We start from the raw sequence: 27,030 nt of genomic DNA, 5'->3' as shown, positions 1-27,030 counted from the left end.
TGGTAAATGCAAACTACAGAGGAAAAATTCAGAAAAAAAAAAGTGATGAAATCTAACAATGGTGCTAATTATGTAAGAGGTGATCAGTAAAACTGATTGAAAACCCATACAAAAAACTGGGGTCTGAGTTAGAAAGAAAATGATGGAGAAGAATAAAAGAAGGTGAGGTATTGGGAGGAATTTCATTTTGGCGGTAGTAGCTTAAAACCAGGAAACATTAAGAGTCTGAGCAAGTGATTTCTAGTAGTGGTTTGATGACCCATATGAAATGGCAAACAGATCATGGGAATCACTGAGACCACCACAGGCATAAGCTTATCAACATTATCAATGTTATTTTATTTCAATGGATAAGAAAATAACTTCAAAAACAAATAGGAAAACAAAATCATTAAAGAATCATAGCTTGTTGGAGATAGAAGAAATGGGAATTATGGTTTTTTAAATTAAAGAGCATCTTCCACTTGAGTTCAGCAAGAGTGACAACAGCAGCACACACACACACATATACACACAAAACCACCATGACACCAAAACAATGTCATTCTTTCCTTTTCATGATGAAGGCATGATAGAGACTGAATTAGAAAAAGAGAAGAAAGGATTATCCAGCCCATCACTAGCCTTCAGGCTAGACAGAAGGTCAATTATTCATTATTTTTCAATGACAATATCCCTCCTACTGGTCATACAATGATGACATAAGTATCCAGAGTGCTGAATCTTTTTTATTTCTAGTTGAAATCAAACAGGACACACAACTTAAATAAAAAACAGAGAAAAGAGATCAAGAAACCAGAGACTTTCCTTCTTAGCATGACATTTTCTATTTTCTTAGCTACTCTGTATTATAAATACAAGATTTTGAGAATGAGAAAAATGAAAGAATAGAAGAGAAATGAGACCAGAATTAAAGAGAATGAAATATTATCATGGATAATGTAACTTTAGCCCTAATAATCCACAGTAACTCACAATTTCTATTCCCCAAAATCTTCAACAAAATAGGCAAGTCTGAGAAAACATTTCTGAGGAAGGAGCAAACATAATCTTCAATATTTAAATAGGGTACTCATAAATACAGATTGATCAGTAAATTGGTATTTCCCCAGTTAATCCTTTTTCCTATTTCTCTTGGGCTACAGTAACTCAATTCATTCCAGTGGTGGTATTTTCTTTAGTTTATTTTCAGTCTCTTCCCTCTCAAAAGACTCTCTCCGAAGAGAGTCACCCTTTCTTTAGCCTCTCCTCTTCTAACTTTACTGGTGACCAATAAAGGTCAAATGTATTATGACATCACTTACATTATTATTTGTCAATTAATGTGTAATTTAAACATTTGCTTTGGTGTCTCCTGCTCTTTTGAACTGGAAGACAGAATAATGCCTATGGGCTGGTTAGCTCTGTTAAACCATCAGTATTAGTTCTCTGGGTGAGGAATTAAGAAGCTAACTAATAATACAGTCATTGTTATTATAAGAGATATTTCCAGGACACTTGAAGGTTTGCAAAGCATTCTACATACACTATCTCATCTCATCTAATTATCATTGTCATTGATGAAGTTGGCTCTTTCATCAAGCTATCTGTTGTCAATGGGCATACCTGTACTGGGGTCATCTGTGCATAGCCCCGCCAACTGAAATCAGGAAACTCTGAAGGATTGAAGCCAAATCGAACCTCTCTTCCATTTGGCGTCATGCCATCTTCAATTTCAAATTTCATGTGATGCAAATCAGGGAAATAATAATTGTCTTCTGGCCTTTGAAAAATTAAAAATAAATATGGATGCAGCTAATTAGGCTCACAGAAAGATGGAGTATCCTATTCCTCATCAGTTATAGCACAAGCAGTCCTATTCCCCAATGTTCTTAATCTCAACGGCTACTGCTAAGAAATCTTGCATGGAATTATATACAGTCCCATCAAAGGAAACAAGGGAAATGGTTCTCTTTCTTTTTTTCCTCTTTACATATGATGGCTTTCTTTTTACATAAGCATATAAATATATCCTTGTGGGTATTGTGCCCCAAGTGTCCGATATACCTAGAATAGATTATGCTCCCCTCCACACATCAGTAAATGGTTTCCAGGGTTGCTGGGGCCCTCCAAGTGTGTCATTTGATGACCAACCCTCCGATGCTGAGCCTCTCTAACCTTAGCTAGCCTGGTCCTGGGACCACAGACATTCAGTCAATAAGTAGCCTTATGGATCAACAACAACAACTCTATTCGGTTTGCTAGGACCTATTAGAGATTGAATTCCATTGGCATGCCCTCCAAAGACCATAGTTATCTCTATGCTATGATGTGGCATCAAAATTAGTCTTTAGTGGAAGCCTGAGGAACTGTAACAGGTAAATTATTTTTGCAGAGGTTACAGGCATATCTTTCCTTTAATATATTCTAAGGGTTATCAATAATCAAGTAATTTCAGATTAAGTTATTTTCCATTAAAGACAGGACCTATCAGATTAATAAATTAGACAACAATTGGGTTTTCTTGCCATTCTCCTTCCTGAAATTTACACTGAAAATGTTTTTATCCAGATTCTTTGTTACTTTGATTATATGTCACTTTGTTACATGATTAAATAGACTTGTGCCAAATGCAGTTTCAGAGGTGAGTAAAGTGAGCATATTTTAAAATGCTATTTTATGTAATACTATTCAAAACAAGATTAAAATTTAACTTAATGAAACTGACATAGACTGAAAATGTGTATACAAAATTTATGTACTTTTATTCTAAAAGTTGCTTTCTTATGTTATGTATTTCCCCAAGGTTTAAGTGGTAAATGAAGTAATCTTTCTGTGGCAAGATGTATGTGTACGTGTGTGTGTGTGTGTGTGTTTTCTTAAACTTAGTGGAATTATTTTTGCTCACATAACATTAATGCATTAAATTGACCAGCAGGGGTTTCCAATTAGAAGGGCCTATTAAAAAACCTGGCAGGGTTTTCTTTTCTTTTGTTCCTTCTTTTTTCTTTCAAAATTAAAGTATTTCTCTGAAGAGCTGACATCCCAGTCAGTGATTTATTACAATGTTGTGGTACTCACAGTACCAGTAGTGCCAGCAGTAGTTAATTCTCCTTTTGACAGACCTAAAACAATTTTTTAGTAAAAACACTGATAGGTAACCAAGGATGGTAGCACACACATTTGAAATTTTTGTAACTTTTAACTAATGCCACGGGGATTTTAAAGAAAGTAGGCAATTTATTGAATGTTCTGCATACTGCAGAATTTCAGACCATGAATAACAATGATAACTGGTAGCATTTCCATAGCACTTCAAGTATGCAAAGAGTTTTACAAATATTAGCCCATTTTATCCTCACAACAGCCCTGGGAGATAGGTACCATTATTAGACTCATTTTATAAATGAGGAACCTGAGGCCGGTGGAATGACTTGCACAGCTACTAAGTACCTGAAGCCAGATTTGAACTTAGGTCTTCAGGGACTATCTTTCACCTCTTTTTGCAGAGTGCTGGACACATTTTATTGTTGTTCAGTCCTTCAGTTATATCTGACCCTTCATGACTCTATGGGCCGTACTGTCCATGAGGTTTTCTTGACAAAGATCCTAGAGTGGTTTGCCACTTCTTTCTCCAGAGGAGGTTAAGTGACTAGCCCAGGGTCACACAGGCCAAATTTAAACTCAGGTCTTCCTAACTCCAGGCCCATTGTTCTGTCTACTTGGTCATCTAGCAGCCTCACTTGGTACATAGTAGGCACCTAATGAATCTTTATTGACTGGACAGACTGATTAATGCTATAGGAATTTTAAAGGACATAAGCAACAGAACAATCTCCCTACCCACCACGTCTGAAGACTTATTCATTTTAACTCTTAAGGGTGGAGGAGATCATTGCCAAGGACATGTTTTATGTGCACCAGGATAAAGGGATGTCAGGAATGCCAGTGCTCCAAGTTTGTGGACCCTCAGTTATCACCCTTTGGCCTTTGATACCACTTGCGCATAGGTTATTAGAGCTGTAAGGGATCATATAGTCCAGGCCAATTAGAAGGGCCTTCCAATTAGAAGGGCCTATTAAAAAACCTGGCAGGGTTTTCTTTTCTTTTGTTCCTTTTTTTTCTTTCAAAATTAAAGTATTTCTCTGAAGAGTTGACATCCCAGTCAGTGATTCATTACAATGTTGTGGTACTCACAGTACCAGTAGTGCCAGTAGCAGTTAATTTGCCCTTTGACAGACCTAAAACAATTTTTTAGTAAAAACACTGATAGGTGTTTTTAAAGAAACTGGGGCTCAGACAGGTAGAATAACTTCTCTGCATCACACATGTAGGTAGATAACTGGTCGAGGGGAAAGTTGGACAATGGGGCTCTTGGTCCCTCCTCTTCTCATTAGATTCACTCTGCAAAGCACCTTAATTAGGCTACTTTTTCACAGGGTTGGCTGTTGAAACAGTGAATGGCCTGTGGGACATCCAAGTGTGCAAGGTCAGCCCCGTGGGGCCTCTGGATCTAATTATCTCTACTTCTAAGTCTTCTGGGGCTAAAATCTGAGGTCAATATTTCAGGGGCAGAAGAAGTGAGAGATGAGGGAACTTGAGTTCTCTCTCTCCTCTGAACTCTTACTGTGAGACCATGGACAAGTCACTAAAATGCTCTGGGCCTCAGTTTCCTCATGTGTAAAATGAAGAGATTGGACAAAACAGCCACCAATGTTTCTTTCTGCTCTAAATCGATGCTTCTCTGATTATTTGATCAATTCTGATCTCTGATGACTTGCTGGTGAAGTTGGTCTGGGTTCATTGAGGGGAAATGTATTTGAAGTGCAGAAGTTCTCACAGTTCCTAAGCCTGTCTTCAAACATCAATATGCAATGGATTCCCATGTAGACTCTGAACAACTTCTCACTTTTACCTCAGTTCTAGATTAGAAAGAACATGGATTCCAATGGATTCAAATCCCAGCTCTGCTACTTCCTATCCACATGACCTTGGGCAAGTCACCTCACCAATTTAGATATCAGTTTCCTCATTTTAAAAAAGTTTCCAATTTAGAGTATTTCTCATCTGGATTATTTCTAATGTCCTCCTAGAACGGCTGTGAACATTAACAGAAATCATGAAATAAGCCTTAGAGTAAGACTCACTGTTGGCATGACTGGCCCACAATATGTTCCCTACATTGGCAGGCTCCTGAAAGTTCATTGCACATAAAGTTGACAGATCCCCCAATGTCACACTGGCATCCTGAAAATTAAGAAACAATATTCATTGTGAAACATTTTTTCAAGACGTGCTTGGTCACATGTCATTCTTAAACACAGATGTCCGTGGCTTCTTTCTTTATCCATCCCATGAGAAGTAGAAACAAAATTAATGATCATGTTAATGATGACCAGATGTTCCATAAAGTAAGACACATCTGCTTTCTTCCCAAGTCCTGGCTATTCATGTTGCATTTTATACAATATAGACAGCCCGATTACGTGAGAAGAGCTCAATGCAAAGTTGGTAGTTTAGACCTAAAGGAATATTTCACATACAGATGATATTGTATTAGTAGTGTCTGAACTAAACTTGGAGTCAGAAAAATCTGGATTCAAAGTCCCTCCCCCAATACATACCGGCCAATATAAGCTTCAAGTCCCTTCCATGCTCTGGGTTTAGATTAGTTAGAATTTAGAGATTATCTGAAAGCCCAGGGATCTCTCAACACTCTTGAGACAATAGAAGGGGCTGACCTGCATCAACATAGTGACTTTTTTCATCCAGGAATTCCCTATACCAATGAAATTCCCGGAGCAATTTCTATTTACCACCTATCTCATAGGGTTCTTGGGATGAAAGTACTTTGGGAACCATAAGGTTCTATACAAATGTATGAGGTATTATTATTTTATTAAAAGGAGACTCAGTTCCCAGGCCATATCACAAAAGCCTATTTAGCTCTTAATGTATCTAGAAGGCAGAGCTATATGATGAATAAAAACTCTGAGACAGAATTTCTAGGTAACTAATAATCGATTTGTTAATTAGGTTAGCTAATAATAAATTGATAGTCAGTGGTTTCTCTTGGTAACCAAAGACAAAGACATGGAGAGCCTGAAAGTCTTAAATAATCCTTGAAAGGGCCCTTGACAAATGAAAATCAACCCTGATTGGTGGACATTTAATGAGTTTGTGGGCTAGAAGTCTTGAGCTCTTCCTGATGAGAATGTAGTTGGATCATGAGACTTGGCTGCTTTCAGCAATCTGGGCAGGGGAAATCAATCTCCATCCCAACCTCTGGTTGGTTTTCTCCTTCATGAACTTGGTCACCCTAAACTCAAATGAAGGGGTACAAGGACAGGACCTCTTCTCCTCAGGAGTAAGAACTAGTCCAGACAGAATTCTGTTTACACTCTAAACAGAAGTTAAGGTCTCCTAGTTGGGTGGTGTCCTGCCCAAGATTGAGGAGCATGGACCCCTAGGGTCTCATCAATTAGTCATGTCCTTCAGAGACTGACTTTTTACAGGGGCTAGACTTTAAAAGAGAAAACAAAAATGAAAAGCCTGGATCTCAAATTAATAATTGGTTGTTAATATAATAGTAAAATAATAATTTCAGCTAATTACAGTTAGCGATTATTTCTAAATGTTGTTTTGGAAAAAGCTTTCTGAGTTCCTACTAAATATTCCAGGAATACAGACAGTGTGTGTTTCTGGAATACTTAGCAGAGAGAAGACATACAGTAATGGAATGTAGGAGGACGCATAGACAGGAGAGAGAGATTTGGATTTAAAGTCAGTTTTCCAAATCTCTCTCTGTGCTGTCCATATACCACCTTAATTGAATAAGTCATTTAACTTGCCATGGCTTTAGTTTCCTAGTCTTAAAAATGAGAGGGTTATATCAGATAATCTGTAAGATCAAATATTCTAAACCCTATGTACTTCCCCATCTTGATACCTTTTAGCAGCAAGACAAACCCTCTTTTCACCTGCAGGAAGAATGTGGGGGAAGGGGAAGGCTCTGGCAAGGAAAAGAAGTCCTGCTCCTGTTTGGTGTTTAGTTAGTATGTGAGAGGGAAGGTGAGAAGAAGGGTTTGTATATAGTTATGGTCACCTACAACATGTTAACTCTCTACATCTACAGAACAGGAGGTACCTTTCTATGTCAAATACATTTTAGGTTTCATAATAGTTAGAACTTAAGAGATTATCTGGAAGTCCAGATATTAAATCAGGGCAGAAAAAAGCTCTGGGGTAGGGGACATGAGGAGGAAGTTGAGGAAAGAGTCTCTAGGGCCCTATTGCATATAGAAAGTATTTGTCAAGTACATCTTTATACATTGTCAATTTGATGTTACCTAGCATTTTATTTAGTGATGTAAAAAAAAAACCTGAAGTATTTTATTCTAAATGTTTTGGCAATAAGTCATCACCATCATCAATAACAACAAGCATTTATTAAGTGATTACTAGGGCAGCTAGATAGCACAGTGGCTAGAGAGGGGGGCCTGGAGTGAGGAAGCCTCATCTTCCTGAGTTCAAATCTGACCTTGGACGCTTACTAGCTGTGTGAGCCTCAGCAGTCACTTAACCCTGTTTGCCTCAGTTTCCTCAGCTGTAAAATGAGCTGGAGAAGGAAATGGGGAAACATTCTATTACCTTTGCCAAGAAAGCCCCAAATGGGGTCACAAAGAGTTGGATACAACTGAAAAAATGACTGAACAAGAACTATATGCCAAACACTGTATTTAATCATTCTAATTTTATATTACTCAATTTTTCAGTCAAACCATTCTCTTTTTCTTACAGGTGTAACTTATTATGGTTCCTGGCTCTTTTCGTCCTAATTTGTACTTTTATGTTGCCCATTTCTGTTTAGGCTGTCCTTTAACATCATCACGTAGCCATTAAGTCACATTGGCCAATATTTATTGAACACTCATAACACCCATGGCGCTGTGGTACGTGCTCCTGTAGAATGTCTCACTTAGGACTCTTGTCACAGCAGGCTACAGACAAAGCATGAGCAAGGAGAGAAAGCTACTGTTTAAAAAATCCTATGAGAGAGAGACAGACAGTGAGTGAGAGACAGAGAGACAGAGATAGAAGAGAGGCAGAGACATAGAAAGAGATAAAGAGAAAGGGAGAGACAGAAAGACAGAGAGGCAGAGAAAGAGACAGAAAGAGAGACAAACAGAGAGAATGAGAGACAGACAGAGAGAGGCAGAGAAAGAGGCAGGACTGAAAGACAGACTTCTGCAGTTTTATCACATAAACTCAAAACAAGTCAGCAAAGTGCCAGTGTAACAAAAGAAGCTAACACCCCTTTCTGTTATCGTTCAGTCATTCAGTCGTGCCTGACTCTTCACGACCACAGCCCATCAGGCCCTTCCATCCTCCCTATCTCCCACAGTCTCCAAGCTCATGTTCATTATTTCCATCACACTGTCCATCCGTCTCACCCTCTGCTGTCCCCTTTTCCTTTTGCCTTTAATCTTTCCCAACATCAGGATCTTTGCCAAAGAGTCCCAACTTCTCCTAATGTGGCCATAGTACTTACACTTCAGCTTCAGTATTTGACCTTTTGGTGAAATAATTTCTTTAAGTATTTAGGCTGCATTAAAGAGGGATGTCGAATCCTTAGCCAAGGAGGTGATGGTCCCATTATAACCTGTCCTGGAGGTATGTATTCCTTTCTTTTGCCACATTTTATAATAATAATGATAATAACATTAATAATAACAGCAATTCTGTAGCACTTTCAGGCTTGCAAAGTGGTTTACAACTCAGATCACTTCATCCCCACAACAACCCTGCGAGCGAAGTAGTATTATTATCCCCATTTTGTAGGTGACAAAACCAAAGCAGACTGAGGTTTTGATTTGCCTGAGGTCATATAGCTCATAAAGCATCTGAGGAAGGATTTGAACTCAGGTCTTCCTGACTCCAGATCCGCACTCTTACTTGCCCCTTTTAGAGAGAACATTGACAAATTGGAGAGAGTCCATAGAAGGGTGACCAGAATGGCAAGGTGACCACCATCTGGATGAGGGCTAAGCCTCTTTCGGCCTGGCCCCAGAGAGCAGAACCAGGAGCCCTGAGTGTCATTGCAGCCATGTAGTTTTAAGCTTGATGAAAGGGAAAAAAAAATTCCCAGTAATCAGAGTTACCCAAGTGGGTAACTGCCTTGGAGGTGATAATAATAGCTCTCATTTATTTAGTACTTTTAGGTACAAAATGCTTTATATATATGATCTCATGGGATCCTTACAACAACCCGGCAAGACAGATGCAGTTACATATGTAGTGAGTTCCCTGTCACTGGAGGTCTTCAAGAGAAGGCTGGGTGGCTATTTCTCAGGTATGTGACAGAGATCATTCCCATTCAGGTTCGGGGGGATGAGATGCGCTTTGAGGTCTCTAACTCTGAAAGTCTATGATTCTTTGACATTGTAATCTGAACAAAGTTGATATTAGTTGAGTTGGGTCTCTCAAAGGTATCTTGTTCCAAGGACGTTCTAACGTTGTTTGCATGTTCCACTGGGGCCCCAACTAAACACCTCACAGTCAACTGAGTGGAAATACTCACTTACAAGGTATTGTGATTTATACACATTTATAGTATAATAATAAAAATAATAATAGCAGTAGCGATGATAGAGGTTTTTCAGTCATGTCCAGCTCTTTGTAACAAAGATACTGGAGTGGTTTGCCAACCCCTTCTTCAGCTCATTTTACAGATAAGAAAATTGAGGCAAACAGAGTTAAGTGTCTTGCCCAGGGTCACACAGCTAGTAAGTATCTGAGGCCAGATTTGAATGCAGAAAGATGAGTCTTCCTGACTCAAAGTCCAGAGCTCTACACACTGTGCCATTTAGCTGCCCACGATAATAATGTGCAGCATGGCACAATGAATAGATAACTGACTGCAAAGTCCTAGGTTCAAGTCCTTTTATTTTCATATAAAACACTGGGAGATAGTGTGATTATTATCCCCGTTTATGGTTGGGGAAATTGAGGCAGAAGCAGTTAAGTGACTTGCCCAGAGTCCCACAGCTAGTAAGTGAGGCCATTTTTGAACTCAAGTCTTCCTGACTCCAGGCCCAGAGCCTTAGCCATGGCACCACCTCGCTGCCCGCAACAAGGATTTAGTAAGCTTTTAGCATGTATGCATAAGGCACTGTGCTGGTTGCTAGGGACACAAAGCTGAAAAACACCACAGTATCCAATGGGAAGTGTTTTGGACTCTCCCAAATACACCCAGACTTTTCCTATTTCCATACAGCACCCACCAGAACAGAATTTACCTTGGCACCCAAAGTAATTCCTGTCTTCCAGAGCAAAATAGCCATCTTCACATGTATTGCAGGAACCACCACAGACATGAGGCTTACAATAACATTGACCTTCTCTCTGTAGAACAATTAGTCAGAGGATAAGGATTAAAACTTAATTTAAATGGAGACCATTTTAACTCAAGCAAGAATGCTTTTTTTTAATGTTGTTAGCAAAGATTTCGTTGTAAAACTTCAACAATGCATCAAGAATCTTAAAATATACGTGCATTCACCATATATATTCACCATATAATCAGGGGTGTGCTGGAGCCAGCTTGAGCTGCTTCTCAAAAGCTGATTGTTAAAGTTTCAGTCTGAGCATTTACATCTCAGAAATCAGGGCTTGATTAATTTACTGCTTTGTTGATTTCTAGACTTTAGAAAGTGAGTGAGAACATGTTAATAATGCCAATTAAATGCTAACTTAAAAATGCATGTCATGTATACCGTTTTTTTTCTTCTTCAAAAATCCAGCACACCCCTGCATATAACTGTTGGGTCACTAGTCATTTCCATTAAGGAATTCTGTCATTGGTTTCTGAAATAGTTGGCTCCTACATCAGACAGCACTCTTCACATTACCTGCTCACATTCCCCAACTCCACTTAACGTTCCAGTCACGTCACACTGGCACGCTGTGAAGAGAGAAGACACAAAATGATCACTTCTACCAAAAAGGCCTTTGGACCAAGGCTTACACGAAGACATCCCCCATGGCTCAGAGGATGTAGAATATCCGCAATCTGACATTTACATTAAATTTTTGATGGAAATACGGCCACGTACTTCTGGCACTTTAAAAACTTGTGACAGATGAGTACCAACCGTATCTTGTTCGTAGTAGATGGCTTGTGGATGTTACAAACAAGAGGTCCAGCATGGTTGAATTTTAAATGAAATCTAGGCTAAAGTTCATAGGGTTGAGACTTTAGCTCTGGAAAGGACCTCAGAAACTATCTAGTTCACCCCTCTCCTTTTACAGATTAGGAAACTGAGGCCCAGAGAGGATCTGTCCCAGGTCAAACAGGGAGTAACTACCAGAGGAGCATTTGAACCCAGGACCTCTGACTCCAGAGCAAGTAAGGACTCTTGCCACAGTCTTGGAATGAATAGGTGACACTTTATTCTGTTTAGTATCTTCCTCAGTTTCAAATTCAACATGCCCTGATGGATGGAGATTCAGTTTCATATAGAATCATCTTTTTGTGCTCTCAGAATAAAAAATAAAATTAAAAGAAAAAGAAGGGAACACCAGAAACTTCTCCAAAAATGGTCAGTCACATGTCACTTGCTTTTAATTAAATAGTTCTGGTTTATATCACGAAAACAAAATCTATAAACACAAGGAAGGATACATTGCTTGAAGAATCAAAAGCATGTGCCCCCAAAGTCCCAGGGGACAACTTGCTAATTTATTAACTTGCTAATTACTGAAAAAGCTGCCTGAAATTTCCATGTAATGCTTTTCTTGATTGTCACAAAGACTTTGACTCATTCGTAGGATTGGGTTATTCACATGCAGCAAATACATGATCCACAGACAATGGCATCCTTGCTGTTTCCCAACAAGACATTCCACCCTCTTTGACCATGCCCCATGTCTGGATGTCTTTCTCTCCTCATCTCTGCTTCCTGGCCTTTCCAGCTTCTTTCAGGTCTCTGGTAAAATCCCACCTTCTGCAAGAAGCTTGCTTAATACTTGTGCTTTTTCTTTAAGATTACTTCCAATTTATCCTATGTGTGTATGCATATATGCATATACAAACACACAGGAGAAATTCTAGGTATGTGGATACATGCATGTATGGATATATCAGATAAATTTGCTATAATCTTATATAATATGTGTATATGTATTATATGTGTATATGCATATATTATACAGTAGCAACTATATACAAACAAGATATATATCCATATATTTACATATAAAAGATGTGTATACACATTATACACATATATGCACATATGTATATACTTACAGATCTGTATTTATATTTCTATCTTGTTTGTACATAGTTGTTTGCATGTTGTCTCTCCTGTTAATTTGTAAGCACCCCGAGGGCAGTGCCTGCGTTTTTTTTTTTAATTTTTAACAATTGTTTTATTTGTTTCCAGTGTTCTATAATCACTTCCACATATCTTAGATTTTTTTCCCCTTCCTCTCCTTCCTCCCCTCCTTCCCCACTCCCTCCCTGAGACAGCTTGCAATCTTATAAAAGTTCTACACATACAGTCCTATTAAATACAATTTCACCATAGTCATGTAGAATAGAAGAACTAAAATAAATGGGAGAAACCATAAAACAAAACATAACACAAAAGAAAATGGTCTGCTTCATTCTGTGATCCAATTCCATAGTTCTTTCTCTGGATGTGGAAGGCGTTTTGTGGCAAAAGTCCATTGAGAATTTTTTAGGTCCTTGCACTGCTATGAAGAACTAAGCCTACCAGAAAAATTCCTCACACACTTTGGTTGTTGCTGTGTACAAAGTTCTGGTTCTGCTCCTTTCGCTCAGCATCAGATCATATAAGTCTTTCCAGGCCTCTCTGAAGTCTTCCTGTTCATCATTTCTTATAGCACAATAGTATTCCATTACATTCATATACCACAACTTGTTCACTCATTCCCCAGTTGATGGACATCCCCTTGATTTCCAGTTTTTGGCCACCACAAAGAGAGCTGCTATAAATATGTTTGTCCATGTGGTACCCTTTCCCATTTCTATGATCTCTCTGGGATAGAGTCCCAGAAACAATATTGCTCGGTCAAAGGGTATGCGCATTTTTGTAGCCCTTTGGGCAAAGTTCCAAATTGTTCTCCAGAATGGCTGGATCAGCTCACAGCTCCACCAACAATGACTTAGTGTTCCAACTCTCCCACATCCTCTCCAATATTTATCATTTTCCTGTTCTGTCATGTTTGCCAATCTAATAGGTGTGATGTGGTACCTCAGAGTTGTTTTGATTTGCATCTCTCTAATCAATAGTGATTTAGAGCATTTTTTCATATGACTATAGATAGCTTTGATTTTTTCCTCTTAAAACTGACTGTTCATATCCTTTGACCATTTATCAATTGGGGAATGACTTATATTCTTGTACATTTGACTCAGTTCTCTATATATTTTAGAAATGAGACCTTTATCACAGACACTAGTTGCAAAAATTCTTTCCCAGTTTTCTGCTTCCCTACTAATCTTGGTTGCATTGGATTTGTTTGTGCAAAACCTTTTCAATTTAATGTAATCAAAATTATCCATTTTGTACTTTATAATGTTTTCCATCTTTTTTAGTAAAAAAATTTCTCCATTTTCCATAAATCTGACAAATACACTATTCCTTGCTCCATTAATTTGTTTATAGTATCAATCTTTATACCTAGATCATGTACCCATTTGAACTAATGCCTGTATTTTTGCCTTTTTTTTGTATCTCTGGAGCTTGGCGTAATACGTGGCATTTAGTGGACACTTGCTCAATGCTGACCTGACATGACTGCCAGAAAATTCTAGTAGCACACAAATCTGATTGTCGTACCACCCTCTGCTTCCTTCAGTGACTCCCTATGGCTCACTGAATAAAGTAACCGCTCCTCAACCTGGTCCTGAGCCCCTTCATAATCTGATGTCCCCTGTCTTTGCACAGTGGTGTCATCCATGCTTTAGTATAATGATTACTACTATAGCACGTCCTGTACTCTCCTGACTCCAAGATTCTATTATCATTGTTCCCTATTCCTGGACCACCATCAATTCATTCTCTACATGACGAAGTTCTACTCCTTTTTCATGCCTCACTTCAGAATCTCATTCATAAAGCCTTCTGATTTACCTGATCAGAAAATTTAATTTTCCTCCTTGAACGTCACATAATACTATCTTCATATTTCTCTCCTGCATTTATAATGCTCCCTTTTTTGTATTATGGCTCTATCTTCCTTTTATGTTTTAAGGTTTGTGAGACAAGAACCACAGTGGTTTCTTTATCTTTACATCTTCTCAAGGACCTAGCACTGTACTCTGAGCAAATGCACAGTCCTCGCATGTTTGTCGAACTAAGCTGAATTCAAAGTTCTCGGGCCAATATCAACAGAAGCATAAAATGAAATCAGAGAAAATGAACTGGAAGCCCATGGTAAGAAAACACTTAGTTCATTATTGCCTTCATGGTCAATGAAATATGGCTGGAGACCAGGCTATCAATCGGCTGTGGAGATTTGGAAACTGACAGAATTTCTAGCAGAAGGTGAAGTCATCCCAATGTCCTAATGGGTTTCAGAGGAACAGCTTCAAAGAAAATGAAAAGCTTGGGTTGGCTCAGCTGCTGTGATAAAAAACATGAAAAGAAGTCATGATATGGCCAAGAGCTGTGTTTAAGAAATCTTACCTGCACATCCATCAGGGTTTTCGCCTGCCAGATTCCAGTATAATGGCTTGCAGATGCTGCAGGTAGGACCTTTGACATAAAGCTGGCACTGGCAATATCCCTATTGGGGAAAAATATTTCAACATGTGGAATCTTGAAGTCAAAGCAATCAATCAAAGAAGGTCTTAGAGCACAAGTTTGGCACAGAAATCTATTCTGGCCTTGGAATAGGAACTAAGTACATTCACAAAGGGAATTTTTATTAAAAGTTTGTATTATATGCTTAAATTTGAGAAACAAACGTATTATGTTTATCTGAGAGTGTGGGACTTTATCTATAGAATTTGAGCAAAGCCTCCTGGTTTCTGATTCCTTGCAAAGCTCTACAATACAATTGTCTTGACCTTGTATGACGACTAAACTGTCATATGCTAAATCTGAGGCATTCCCACACTTCCAGGATCATAATTGATAGAGAATGGCCCTAAGTTTCACCAGTATATGGAATTCTTTGTTGAGAAAACTTCCTCTACTAAAACAAACTGGCACCTTCTCTGTACCTTAGATATGCCTGGGGCAAATGGAAAATTGACTGACTTGCCCAGGGTCACAAAACCAGTATGTAGCAAAGACTGGACCAATCCCAGACTCCCCTCTCCATTCAACTTATCGTATTTACTATTTATAATGATAGCTAACATTTACATGGATTTTTAAAGTTTACAAAACGGTTTACATATATTATCTTATTGGATCGTTACAACAACCCTATGGAGCAGGTTCTCTTGTTCCTATTTTACAGACAGAGAAACTGAGGGCTGAGAGTGACTTGCTTAAGGTCACACAGCTAGTAAGTATCTAAGGGAGGGGTATTTCTGTCTCCAAGGTCAGCACTCTGTCTGCTATGCCACGACTCCCACTTACTGGGAGGCTGGCAAAGATCCCCAAATGCAAATCTGTATTGTGGTAGGAAGAGTGATACCAAATGCATTTCACTTATTCTGCATATTTGCACCATTAGTTGATGTTGTGTAGATCTGTGCTACCTCAAATCAGAATGCAAGCCCCATCTCCATAAAAATAATACATTCAGAGTCACCGAAGATTGGGTCTAGAAAGAGGACCATAGAGATCATCTCACATGGAAATAAGGCCCAGAGAGGCCAACTAAACTTGCTCAAAATCACACAGCTAGTAAGGGTCAAAGTCAAAATTCAAACTCAGGTCGCCCGACTCCAAGACAAATCCTCTCCCCACTAATACGAGTTGCCAAATGCCACCTTAGAGTTTTATAAGGTTCTTCCATAAGCATTATCTCATTTGATCCTAACCCTATAAGATAAGCAGGGCAAATATTACCATCCCCATTTACAGCTGAGGAAACTGAGGTTCAAAGAGATAAACCTGAAGCTGGGACTGCTGACCACCACCAGGTTGATTTCCTCACCTCAATACCATGTCACCTCTTAAAAATCTAAGATCATTCTTTAAAAAATATATGCCCCCCCCTCGTATTTTATTCTAGGAAACTTTAACTGTTCGTGTACTAAGGGCCATTGTAGTGGTTTGAACAACAATTTTAGTTTTATAAATTTGTACTCACAGAACTGGAATCGATGGTACCAACAGGGTTACATTCACCACTGAAACCTGTATCAGATTCAGAAAAAAATGTCAGTTTTTGTTATTATGGGTCACGGCATTCTTACACACACACACACACACGCACGCACATACTTTTTTAAAAGTTGATGCTGGCTCCCATAAAAATCTTTCAATAGATGACTAACAAGAATGCCTTCTATTCACCAAGAGTTATTGAGAATAAAGCTCGGATAGAAAATAGAGGACTTTTCCACTTCGTATAAAGACATTATATGCCATTTTTGGTAAAGGTTCATTTTTATTAGAGGTTGAAGGGTATAGGTGGGAAGCAGGAGGCTGGAAATGGAACCTAGCAATAACAATTTGAGCAAACATAATTTTTTCCAGCAGAGGGCAATGTTGCACCACTTTTTAGCAAATATTCAACTTAGCTACCTGAAGAATTGGGGATATTTTTTAGGATTAAAGGTCTAGAGCTAAAAAGAACCTTCTAGTCTGATCTCCTCTTCTACTGAAGAAGAAACTGAGGCCCAGAAGGAATGAGTCCAAGGCATTCAACACTGGACTTCTGACCAAAGAAATCTTTGTCCCCTTACACCACATGCTGCTTCTAACACTTTAAGGACTGCACAATTTGTCTAACATTAATAAGCACATTTAGGAAACATAATTTTGCGAACCTTTTTTAAACCTCTTTGATAATTCAGCCTTCTGCGATGCCATAGGGTTGTCATGAGCTGAATTGGTTTTATGTATTAAGATAAATTCCTGCCATGAGCTGGGTGATCATTCACCACTGCCTTCCTGCTTAAATGCGTCTACGATCCGCTGCTCCCTCTCAACTCGATCCCTTCTGTTCCTCCTCAAGACTGCTTCCTTCTACTCCCCTTAAAATTGTTTCCTTGTCCCTACACTACCCCTCAGCTGTTCTCCTCTCATCCTTCCTTTCTCTGTTTGCCTTCGGCACTTTTCTTCCTCTTTGTTATTTCTGTCTGTTCACTGTATTTTTTTCTGCTATTTGCCCACATGCCCCCACTCTCTTTGTTTCCCTACTTGGGCAATTCTATTTGTTTTTCCTTCTGTTGCTGCTTCCTACCTTTCCTCTATCCTCCCCTTTAATTAACTCAGCTTTCCTCATCATCTGTGATCCAGCACTTGCAAGATGAGGATTTTATAGCTGTTTCACTACTTTGAGAATCAGTCACAATGTTCTCCCTGTTATCCACCATAAGACTTTGAGGTCTCCCCACTTCTTTAAAAAGAACTTCTTGTAATCCTGCCATATTGTCAAGCCATTGACATGTGATCATTCCTTCCATTTACTGTAAAATTTGTAGAAAAAGTCATCTAAATACACTGCCTCCATCTCTCTGGTTCCTGACCTTGACATTCTACGCTCACCAACAACCTCTAAACAGGGTGATTCCATTGTCTTTCCTCAATTCTGGTGTTCTAAAGTCTCTCCCAGATCTAGAATTCTAGGATTCTATGAAAAACAAGGAATCAACAGCAGCTAACTAGAAAGGTCGCTACTTGAACTTTTCCAAATCACTAGAAATTGATTCTGACCTCCTGGTTTGAACTTTTGGAAGATTGCTGTTGGATTTTCCAATCAACCCAAAGAGGTTACACCGGACTTCACTGTATGAGACAAGTATGCAACATATGATTGCAAGAAACGGAAAATTCATAATTTGCAGACAACTTCTAAAAATCCTGCTGAGCCATGCATGAGAAATGACTTCTTTTCTGGGTAAGTGCCATTGACATAGAGCATTCAAGAATGACAGAGATGGATTTTGGTGGAAGGCATCAAGTCTTGGAGGGCTGGTTTGAAAGAGTCCTAGATCTAGAGTTAGAAGGGAGCTTGGAGTGATCTAGTCATAATATCCTACTTCATTTTATGGGTGAGGTTAAATGACTTGCCCAAAGTCACCCAGGTACTAAGGGTCAAACTTAAGATTCAAATTTGGGTCCTGTGACTCCAAGTTCAGTACTCTTTCCACACATTGCTTCTCCAAAGAATCATTAATGACTTCTTTTGTTAACTTCCATTAATTAGTTAATTGATAATTAAGTAATTAAACTAATCATACACACCTTTGACCAGAATTGGGCATGCCTACCTTGGCAGTGGGGAAAATCATAGGCTCCAGAAAGGCACTGATCACACAGCTGTCCTGTAATCCCTGGTTGGCATTCACACTGCCCAGTGACTGGATCACACGTAGTCTGGTACGAACCAAGGGGTGAACACTGACAAGCTAGATTGAAGCACACCATCAGACTTGGGATAATTAGCATTTAACCATCCAACATGATTATATTAGGCAAGGTGGGCCCCAAAGTGCCTTTGGGAATGCTTTATTTCTACAATAATTAGTACTTGAGGAAGGTGGATTAAGGAAATGTTTTAAGGAATGAAAGTGGCTCTTCTCTTATATATTTAGTTTCAATCCTTTATTTCTGAGTGGGCATGAAAACTACAATCCACCCTCCTCCCTCCTCAAAGCCTTCAGTGGTAGAGAGGCTGAAGGAGGCGACTTGAAGGAGGGTTGAAAAGGAATCCCTCACATCTCTTCCTTTCTCTCCCCCAGCTCTGGTCAGGTCTTTGCTTGTGTTAATGCATAGACAAATTTTTCTATAGAACTGACTTTCTGACTGTTTTCCCCACTTTTAGAGTCCAATCAATTTCTGTGGCACTGAACAGGAGTGGGGTTAAGAAGCTTCATTCTGGTGTACAACACAATAAGCAATCTATCTGATTATGTCATAAAGTGACTTTCTGACAAGGGAGAAATTGCTTTATAAGGCTAGAAGATTATATTAACAAGAACGGATCACTTAGTATTGCTAATTCATGCTACCCTTTGATACAACTCAGAACCCCAACGAACACTTTCAAACATATTTCTGATCCTTGGTTCCAGACAGTTCAGTGTTTTGGTCTCAGAGGTTATAAATGTATCCTCACTACCTGGAGCTTTAAGTCAGAACAGAGCCATGGGTTCAAGTCACATTCCAGACAGTTTATTTAAAGCCATCCTCTAGTTGCCAAACTTCTCTCACCTCTGGGCTTCAGGTTGCTAGAATCCCACTGGGCAGAGATCAGGTCCAGTTGTTTTCCTTATAAGAGATCTGGCATAGAACCAGGCATTCAATATGAACTTTCTGATGATAATTATAGTAGGGTTTGTTTGATTTTCTTTTTAAATTAGAACTCTTCTTCCATACCCACCTGTAGGAACCAAAGCTTGCAGGAAAATAGTTTTCAGGAAATTTTCCTTGGCTGCTGCCGCTACTTCAGTAGCAAAGGAAATTAGGTCAAAGAAAAGAGTCGATTACTCACGAATGCAGCTAGGGTAGCTGTAGTACTCAGGAGCACACTGGTTGCAGTTAAGGCCAGCGTAATTGGGATAGCACCGGCACTGGCCTCTGGGTCCACAAGCACCATCCTGGGAGCCAGCTGGGTCACAGTTACATTCTAGGAGCAAAAACAAAAGAAGGGAATTACAAATACTTTTTAAAAAAATCCTGAGAATATTCACTCTGGCATCAATCTTTTAATTTCTATTTAACGATGAACCAACAGCTGCCAAATTCCAAACAAACAAGCAAAAAAAGCTTAATGTTGATTATCTTTTTATCACCCTTGAAAGCCTTATGGAATTTTTTGTAATTATAATTTAAAATTATAATCTGTTGCTTTTTTTCTGACTCCTTTCAGTCTCCCTATGTCTACATCCTTCTTTCTGATTTGAAATGTTTTCCCCCTGAGATTAGTAGGTGACTAAGGGGCTACAGGGAAAGTAATACAATCTTTGTTTCCTTTGAGTAACTAGCCTGAAAGTATGTTAGACTAGTAGTGTGGTATAGTGTGTAACTGTGTATTCCGACCCAACTTCTGTAACCTTGAAGAACAGTCTTCTGCGAGCTGCATGGTCCTCTGGGAACTGTAGTCCAGTAAGAACTGGCCTGGAGGGGATGGAGGTGGAGAACTTGGGAAGGAAGGAAACGTATGGAGCTTTCCAAAAAGAAGAAGCCAAGGCAGCCCAAGGATGGTTAAGTTGGAGAGGGTGAGTCAGAGTAAGTCAGAGATGCTCTTTAAATAGGAACAAAGACTGAGGTACCAAGGCAGCGTAAGCTCTCTCTCTCTCTCAGTTGTGAACCCTTAGAAGAAGGGTGTGTGATTGAAAGAATCAGATTTAGTTCCTCCCTTTCACTTTTATAGGCAGTTACTTTAAGATTTTTCCATTCCTTAAATTATTCCTAATTTCTGAGTTTGCCTAGGGCCTTAGAAGCTGCCCCTGCCACACACACACACCTCCATCTAATATAAAGTTATGACTGGTCCTAACTTCTTTATGATTTTGTGTTAGTTCTTGATTACAAAAGGGAGTGGTGATATGATTACAAAAGGGAATGGTGATATAATATCCCAAGAGATAAATGGAAAAAGAATATGAACAGGCATTTTTCAAAGGAAACAATCCAAGCTATCCATAGCCATATTCAAAAAAATGTTCCAAATCACTAAAAATTAGAAAAATATAAATTAAATAAGCCTTAAGTTCCATCATACACCCATCTAAATGGAACAGGTGATCAAAAAAAAAGAAAAGAAAATGACAATTTCTGAAAGGGCTGTGGCAACACAGCAATACTGGTGTCTTGTTCATCCAACCATTCTGAACAACAATTTAGAACTATGCCTCCAAGGCCATTGAACTGTGCAAACTCTTTGACTCTACGATACCAGAAGTAGGCCTGTACCCCAAAGGGATCAAAGAGAAAAAGACCCATATATGCAAAAAATATTTATGGAATGTCTTTTTCTTGTGGCAAAGGACTGGAAACAAAGAAGGGACCCATCTATTAGGGAATAGTTGAACAGATTTTGGTATATGAAAGTAATGGAATATTACTAAGAAATGACAAAGTGGATGATTTCAAAGAAACCTGGGAAGACTTGTATAAATTCATGCAGTGAAGTGAGAACAATTTATCTAGTAGCAATAACACCATAAAGAAAAAAAAAAACTTTGAAAGACTTAAATTCTAAACTGCGCAATGATCAACCATGCCTCCAGAAGGCTGCTGAGGATGGATGCTACCCACTTCCTGACAGAGAGAAGAAAGACTCAAGGTGAAGAAAGAGACATCCATTTTTGGAGAGGCAAAATATGTGAATTTGTTTTGTTTAACTACCCTTACTTGTTCTAAGGATTATGTTTTTTCTTCTCTTTTTTTTAACTTGCTAGTGAGAGGGGAACTATCAATAAGTGTTGCCAAGAAACAAAAGAGAATCATTGAAATATTTTTTGGAGGGGTTTCTATACATACATTCCTATTAAACACATTTTCACATTAGTTATGATGCACAGAAAAATTAAAATGAATGTTTGAAACCATGAGAAAAGCAAAACAAAACAAAGGAGAAAATAGTCGCTTCATTCTGTGTTCCGATTCCATAGTTCTTTCTCTGAATATGGATGACATTTTGCATCATGAGTCCTTTGGAAATGTTTCAGGTCCTTACATTGTTCTGAAGGGCTAAGTCTATCAAAAACGTTGTGACTGCTACTATGCATAATGCTCTCCTGGCTCTGCTTGCTTTCACTCAGCTTCAGTTCATATAAATCTTTCCAGGTTTTTCTGAAGTCCACCTGTTCATCGTTTCTCGTAGCACAATAGTATTCCATTACAATCATATATAATGCACAAAATAGAAGGAAGGAGTCCCAGCTAAACAGGACAGCTTTGAAAGTAACATGTTGAAATTGTTACATACTTTTTTTAAAAACTAAGTTACACTTAATAGAGATTTTGAGTTTTTACAAACCCCTTTTATTTGTTTTACTTTGTATATAAGAAATGTTCTTTTTGGTATTCTTTAAATTCAGAATAAAAATAATTTTTTAAAGAAAGAGAAAAGAGGGCTATAACAAAGCAGACTAACGAATGGCTAAGATTAGCAGAGAAAGGAAGATAGAGGTCCAGCCCCCTTGGCAAAAATAGCTAGGGTCTTTTATCCTATTTAGGAGGTTCTGAAATGTAATAGACATATTTGTGATTTTGATTATTAATAACTTTTGATAAACTTCTCAAAAGGCAGAATTTAAATTGAATCTGAGGTTTTCCTTCTGTTCCCCAGAGAATGACACATTGGCTTGATAAGCTTATCAGCTTTCGTAAGTTTGACTATTATGGTTGTACAAATGATATATACACACATGTATTCATATATACATATAAATATGTTTATCATATACATGTGTGGATATGCATGTGTATTACATATGTATATATGTAGCTATGTCATGTGCATAATGGTAATAGTCAAACCCATGGAAGATAGTGAGGTTATATGATATCTGCATACATATGTGTGTATATGTACATATCTATATGTATATACACATAATCTATAAATACATGTGAATCATGTATTTATACATACATGTGCATATCTGCATACATCATACATGTGTACACACATATTTATACAGAATGCATATATATGGAGAGGGAGGGAGGGGGGAGAGAGAGCCCAATCTTTCCCCTGTATTTCACTTCCTTTATCAATTACATACCGAACATTTCCAGCTAGATATCCCTATTACATCTTAAACTCAGCTCCTAACCTGAACTCATTATCTATCCTCAACCTAAACCTTCCTCTTTCAAACTTCTTTATTTCTGTCAAAAGTATGACCATTCCAGATTCATCACCTTAGCATTATCTTCAACTTCTTACTCTTCTTACTCCATATATCCAATTAGTTGTCAAATCTTGCCCTTTTTACCTCCATAATATCTCTTCCCCATGGAGGAGAAGAAGGGGGAGGTGAGAGGGAGTGAATCTCTCTCTCATTGGATTTGGCTTAAGGAGGAAATAATATGCACACTCCATTTGGTATGAAAATCTATCTTACACTATAGGAAAATAGGGGGGAAGCGGATAAGCAGTGGGGATGATAGAAGAGAGGGCAAATGGGAGGAGGGAGTAATTAGAAGTAAACACTTTTGAGGAGAGACAGGGTCAAAAGAGAGAACAGAATAAATGGGGGGCAGGATAGGATAGAGGGAAATATAGTTAGTCTTTCACAACATGACTGTTATGGAAGTGTTTTGCAAGACTACACATGTATAATCTAAAAAAAAAAAGAAGAAGAAGATCTGAACATTCCCCACCTTCCAGCAACCCAAGACACTAAGACTTCAAAGGCAGCACAAATACCCTTGGAAAAGCATCTCTCGGAGAAACAAGCTTGATCACTATGCCATCATTAAGTTTCCCTTGACCACTGAGTCTGCTATGAAGAAGACTGAAGACAACAACATCCTAGTCTTCACTGTGGATAACAAGGCCAACAAGCAGGGGATAAAGAAGTTGTATGACCTCGACATGGCCAAGGTCACCACACTGATCCAGCTGATGGAGAGAAGACCTACATCTGACTTGCTCCAGACTATGATGCTTTAGATGTTGCCAACAAAACTGGAATCATCTAAACTGTTTCTAGCTATTCCAATCCACCTACAATAAAAAAGGTTTTCAGTAAAAAAAAGTCACTTCACCCAAGTTTCAGTTTTTTCAACTGCTAAATGGGGACAAGGAACAAGGGTTGCTCTAGATGACCTCTGAGATCCCTTTCAGCTCTAACTTCATGATCCTGTTATTCTACCAAGCTGCAAAAGTTTTAAGTATAAGACACAATGGTAGACTTTGTGCCTGTTATCTGAGGACCAACCCAAAGTGAGAGAGGCTCAGCACCAGCTGCACTATGATGAGATGACTTTTTTCCTATTCCCATAACTTTGAAAGACCAACTCCTGACTCACAGAGGGGCTCTGATCGGTATCAATGGAGGGAATCCACATGGATCACAATCACATGTCTTTTAAGTGTTGAATTGTTGTTATTCTATGGTTCTGATGAGCAAAAAAAAAGGATAAACAAAATTCTTCATGACTCAGGGACAGCCTCTTAGTCATAGCAGTTGAAAAACATTTTTCCTGTTGGTGCCAGGAAACTGGCAGCTGTCTCAGTTAAGGGCAGCCACACACAGAGCCATCAGCCCTGAACCACCATAGTATGATCTGTCCTTATGGTTGACTGGGCCTAAGGGGTACAGGCCAGAGGGAAAACTGCAGATGTTCCTCAAATCCCTTTTTCTGTAATTGCTCCAGTCTTCGGCCAGATGAGGAGGTAGTTAAAACAAACTGAAGAAGATTTCTCTTCAGACTCCCCACCATCACCACGACTTTCTCCACCTCTCAATCCTTCCCCTTAAGACCAGGGGTGAGGAACCTGCAGCCTCAAGGCCACATATGGACCCTCTAGGTCCTCAAGTGTGGCCCTTTGACTGAATCCAAACTTCACAGAACATTTTAAGGCTAGAGCCACATGTGGCCTGGAGGCCACAGGTTTCCCATCCCTGCCTTAGAACATTGATACTCTCTTACTGTCCCCTCTGGCTGTGAACCTTCCCCAGCAGCAAAACCAAGCCTCTCCAAGCAGCTTCAAGATTAGGGACATTTCCTCATCTCCTTCTCCAATCTCCTTTCCTTCCTTCCTTCTTCCCATTCCCGACAACAGTCAAATCAAAAGGTCTGCTCTTAAATTTGATTCTTTTAGAGCCCTGTCTATTTTTTTTTTAATTTTTAAAGTTTATTTATTTTGAGTTTTCAACATTTACTTCAATAAATTTTAAATTTTCTCCCCCTCTCTTCCCTCCCACTTCCCCAAATCAGCATGTAATCTGGTGAGCCCTGTCTAGTTTAACTGAGAAACTAACCTGTTTTAATGTGATAATGGGTATAAAAACCAGATCTCTTATTTCAGCGTATAGGGAAATGCTGGATGAGGAAAGACCCTCTAAGAATGCTGGCTGATCACCTAGAGAAATGAGAGGTTAGGCTACTTTCTGGGATCACAAAGCCAGGACATGTCAGACACAAGGCTTGAACCCAGGTTTTCTCAGCTTTGAGGCCAGAGTAGTAAGTAAAAATTGTTAAATGTGCTGCTCCTTCCAGGTGCTAAGTGTGCTATTACTTATTCCTTTGGGGCAGCCTTTCTGGAGGATGACAAGTGATGCTTCATGAAGGAGAGAGAAGACTCATTGTCCCTTCAGTTTACCCTGGAGCTAGGTGGTGGTGCAGTGGGTAGAGCAGTAGGCCTGGAGTCAGAAAGACGTGCACTCAACTGTGGCCTCAGACACTTAGTAGCTGTGTGATCCTGGACAGGTCACTTAGCCCTGTTTGCCTGTTTCCTCATCTACAAAATGAGCTGGAGAAGAAAATGGCAAACTCCTCCAGTAGCTTTACCAAGAAAACCCCAAATGGGGTCAGGACAAGTCAGATACAATTGAAATGACTGAACAACAATAGTCTATACTGTAAGAAACCATTAATTCTGCCTGAAAAGTGGGTCAACACAACGTACAAATACTTAATGTCTTTCTGCCTGATTGGTTAGCTCTTCCCCAAGTGCCCAGGCCGATCAAGTGACTTGAATGGGTATCTTCTCTCCCCGCCCCCCCTTTTCATTTTCCTTTGATATATTATTTATAAATAATTTTATTATTTATATTATTATTTTATAAATTAAGGGCAGGGGCTATCTTTAATTTTGTTTGGGTTTTCATTCTCAGAATTTAGTACAGTGCCTGGCACAGAGAGATTAATAAATGCTTTCAGATTTAGTGTCTCCTTTACATTTCCCTTTCTTTTCCATTCTCTTTCTACACTAACTAGCTTTGTGAAGTTGCAGTTCATCTTTCCTCTCTAGATGAATCTCAGTTTCCTCATCTGGATTTTGAGATAGTTGAAGACTAGATAATCCCTAAGATCCTTTCCAACAGCAACACTCTGTTCTGTATTCTACAGCAGAACCCACTATAAGACAAACAATACGTTCTGTTTTATTCTAACTTACTCTCGCTGTTTTGGGGACATGACTTTTGCAGGCACCTAGTCTCTGACTGTCAGAGAATGAGCTTCTTGGCGAATGCCTTGGCAGTCAGGTGTGTGGGTAGTGATGGTCCTTAGGTTTGCCATCCCCATAGCAACTTTCCCTAAATAAAGCATCACAGCCACCAGCTGCTGCAGCCTGAAGGGGTTTCATTCCCCCTGGGGTCTGGGGCACTGTTGCCAGGAATCACCATATAAATTTCAGAGAAAACTCCAGGAGAGCACAGATGCAGGAAGAAGTAACTGCCATAGTCACACCTAGAGGTCACTCCCATTTGGATCCATAGCCACCAAGGGGAGTTCCCAGATCTGAGCATGTCCCCTTAACTATAGAGTCCCACTGTGTCCCCAGCCATGTTACAACTGTAAAGGAAGCCTAGCATCTAATCACAGAAAGTAAGGGGCTATTAATAAGAAGGCTAAACCATTTGGAAAGATTTGTTCCTTCATGAAATATGAACAGGATTCCCCTGATTGAATTGGAAGGAGCAAAGCCATTGACCAGGTAATAACCTGTCATGACCCTGATGGCCCCTTGTAGGGCTGAGCTTTCTATCTCTGAAGACTAATCCAAGCAGGAGGCAGCAATCAAGGAAGAGCCCAGACAGCCCAGCAGAGCAGAGGCAGCCACTAGAATTGGTGCCAGGATTTGGAGAGCGAAGCTGTGTGAACCACATGGGCATGAGGCATGTCAGGACAGATGCTTCACTGCAGAAATGCTTTGCCACCATGTCCCCCTCTGCCTATTAAAGACTCCAAGGTGGTAGTTCTGAAT

The 27,030-nt window shown here is 39.2% G+C and overlaps 1 protein-coding gene across 2 annotated transcripts in view; it reads right to left on the bottom strand.

Annotated features, from left to right (window-relative positions):
- The window catches only part of LAMA3 (laminin subunit alpha 3), a 330,029-nt gene that overhangs the window by 170,207 nt on the left and 132,792 nt on the right, over nucleotides 1-27,030 (bottom strand). For both annotated transcript variants that reach the window (XM_072604400.1, XM_072604399.1), the window contains exons 15-22: nucleotides 19,630-19,764; nucleotides 18,407-18,544; nucleotides 16,279-16,325; nucleotides 14,697-14,796; nucleotides 10,890-10,942; nucleotides 10,278-10,383; nucleotides 5,127-5,226; nucleotides 1,606-1,762 (exon numbers count right to left, since the gene is read on the bottom strand). In XM_072604400.1, the coding sequence (XP_072460501.1) occupies nucleotides 1,606-1,762; nucleotides 5,127-5,226; nucleotides 10,278-10,383; nucleotides 10,890-10,942; nucleotides 14,697-14,796; nucleotides 16,279-16,325; nucleotides 18,407-18,544; nucleotides 19,630-19,764 (836 nt within the window). The remainder of the gene's footprint in view (nucleotides 1-1,605; nucleotides 1,763-5,126; nucleotides 5,227-10,277; nucleotides 10,384-10,889; nucleotides 10,943-14,696; nucleotides 14,797-16,278; nucleotides 16,326-18,406; nucleotides 18,545-19,629; nucleotides 19,765-27,030) is intronic.

Source organism: Notamacropus eugenii, chromosome 4 (assembly GCF_028372415.1).
Source record: "Notamacropus eugenii isolate mMacEug1 chromosome 4, mMacEug1.pri_v2, whole genome shotgun sequence".
Taxonomy (NCBI): Eukaryota; Metazoa; Chordata; class Mammalia; order Diprotodontia; family Macropodidae; genus Notamacropus; species Notamacropus eugenii.
The sequence above is the reverse complement of the archived record's forward strand: the minus strand, read 5'-3'. Positions and strand labels throughout refer to the sequence as shown.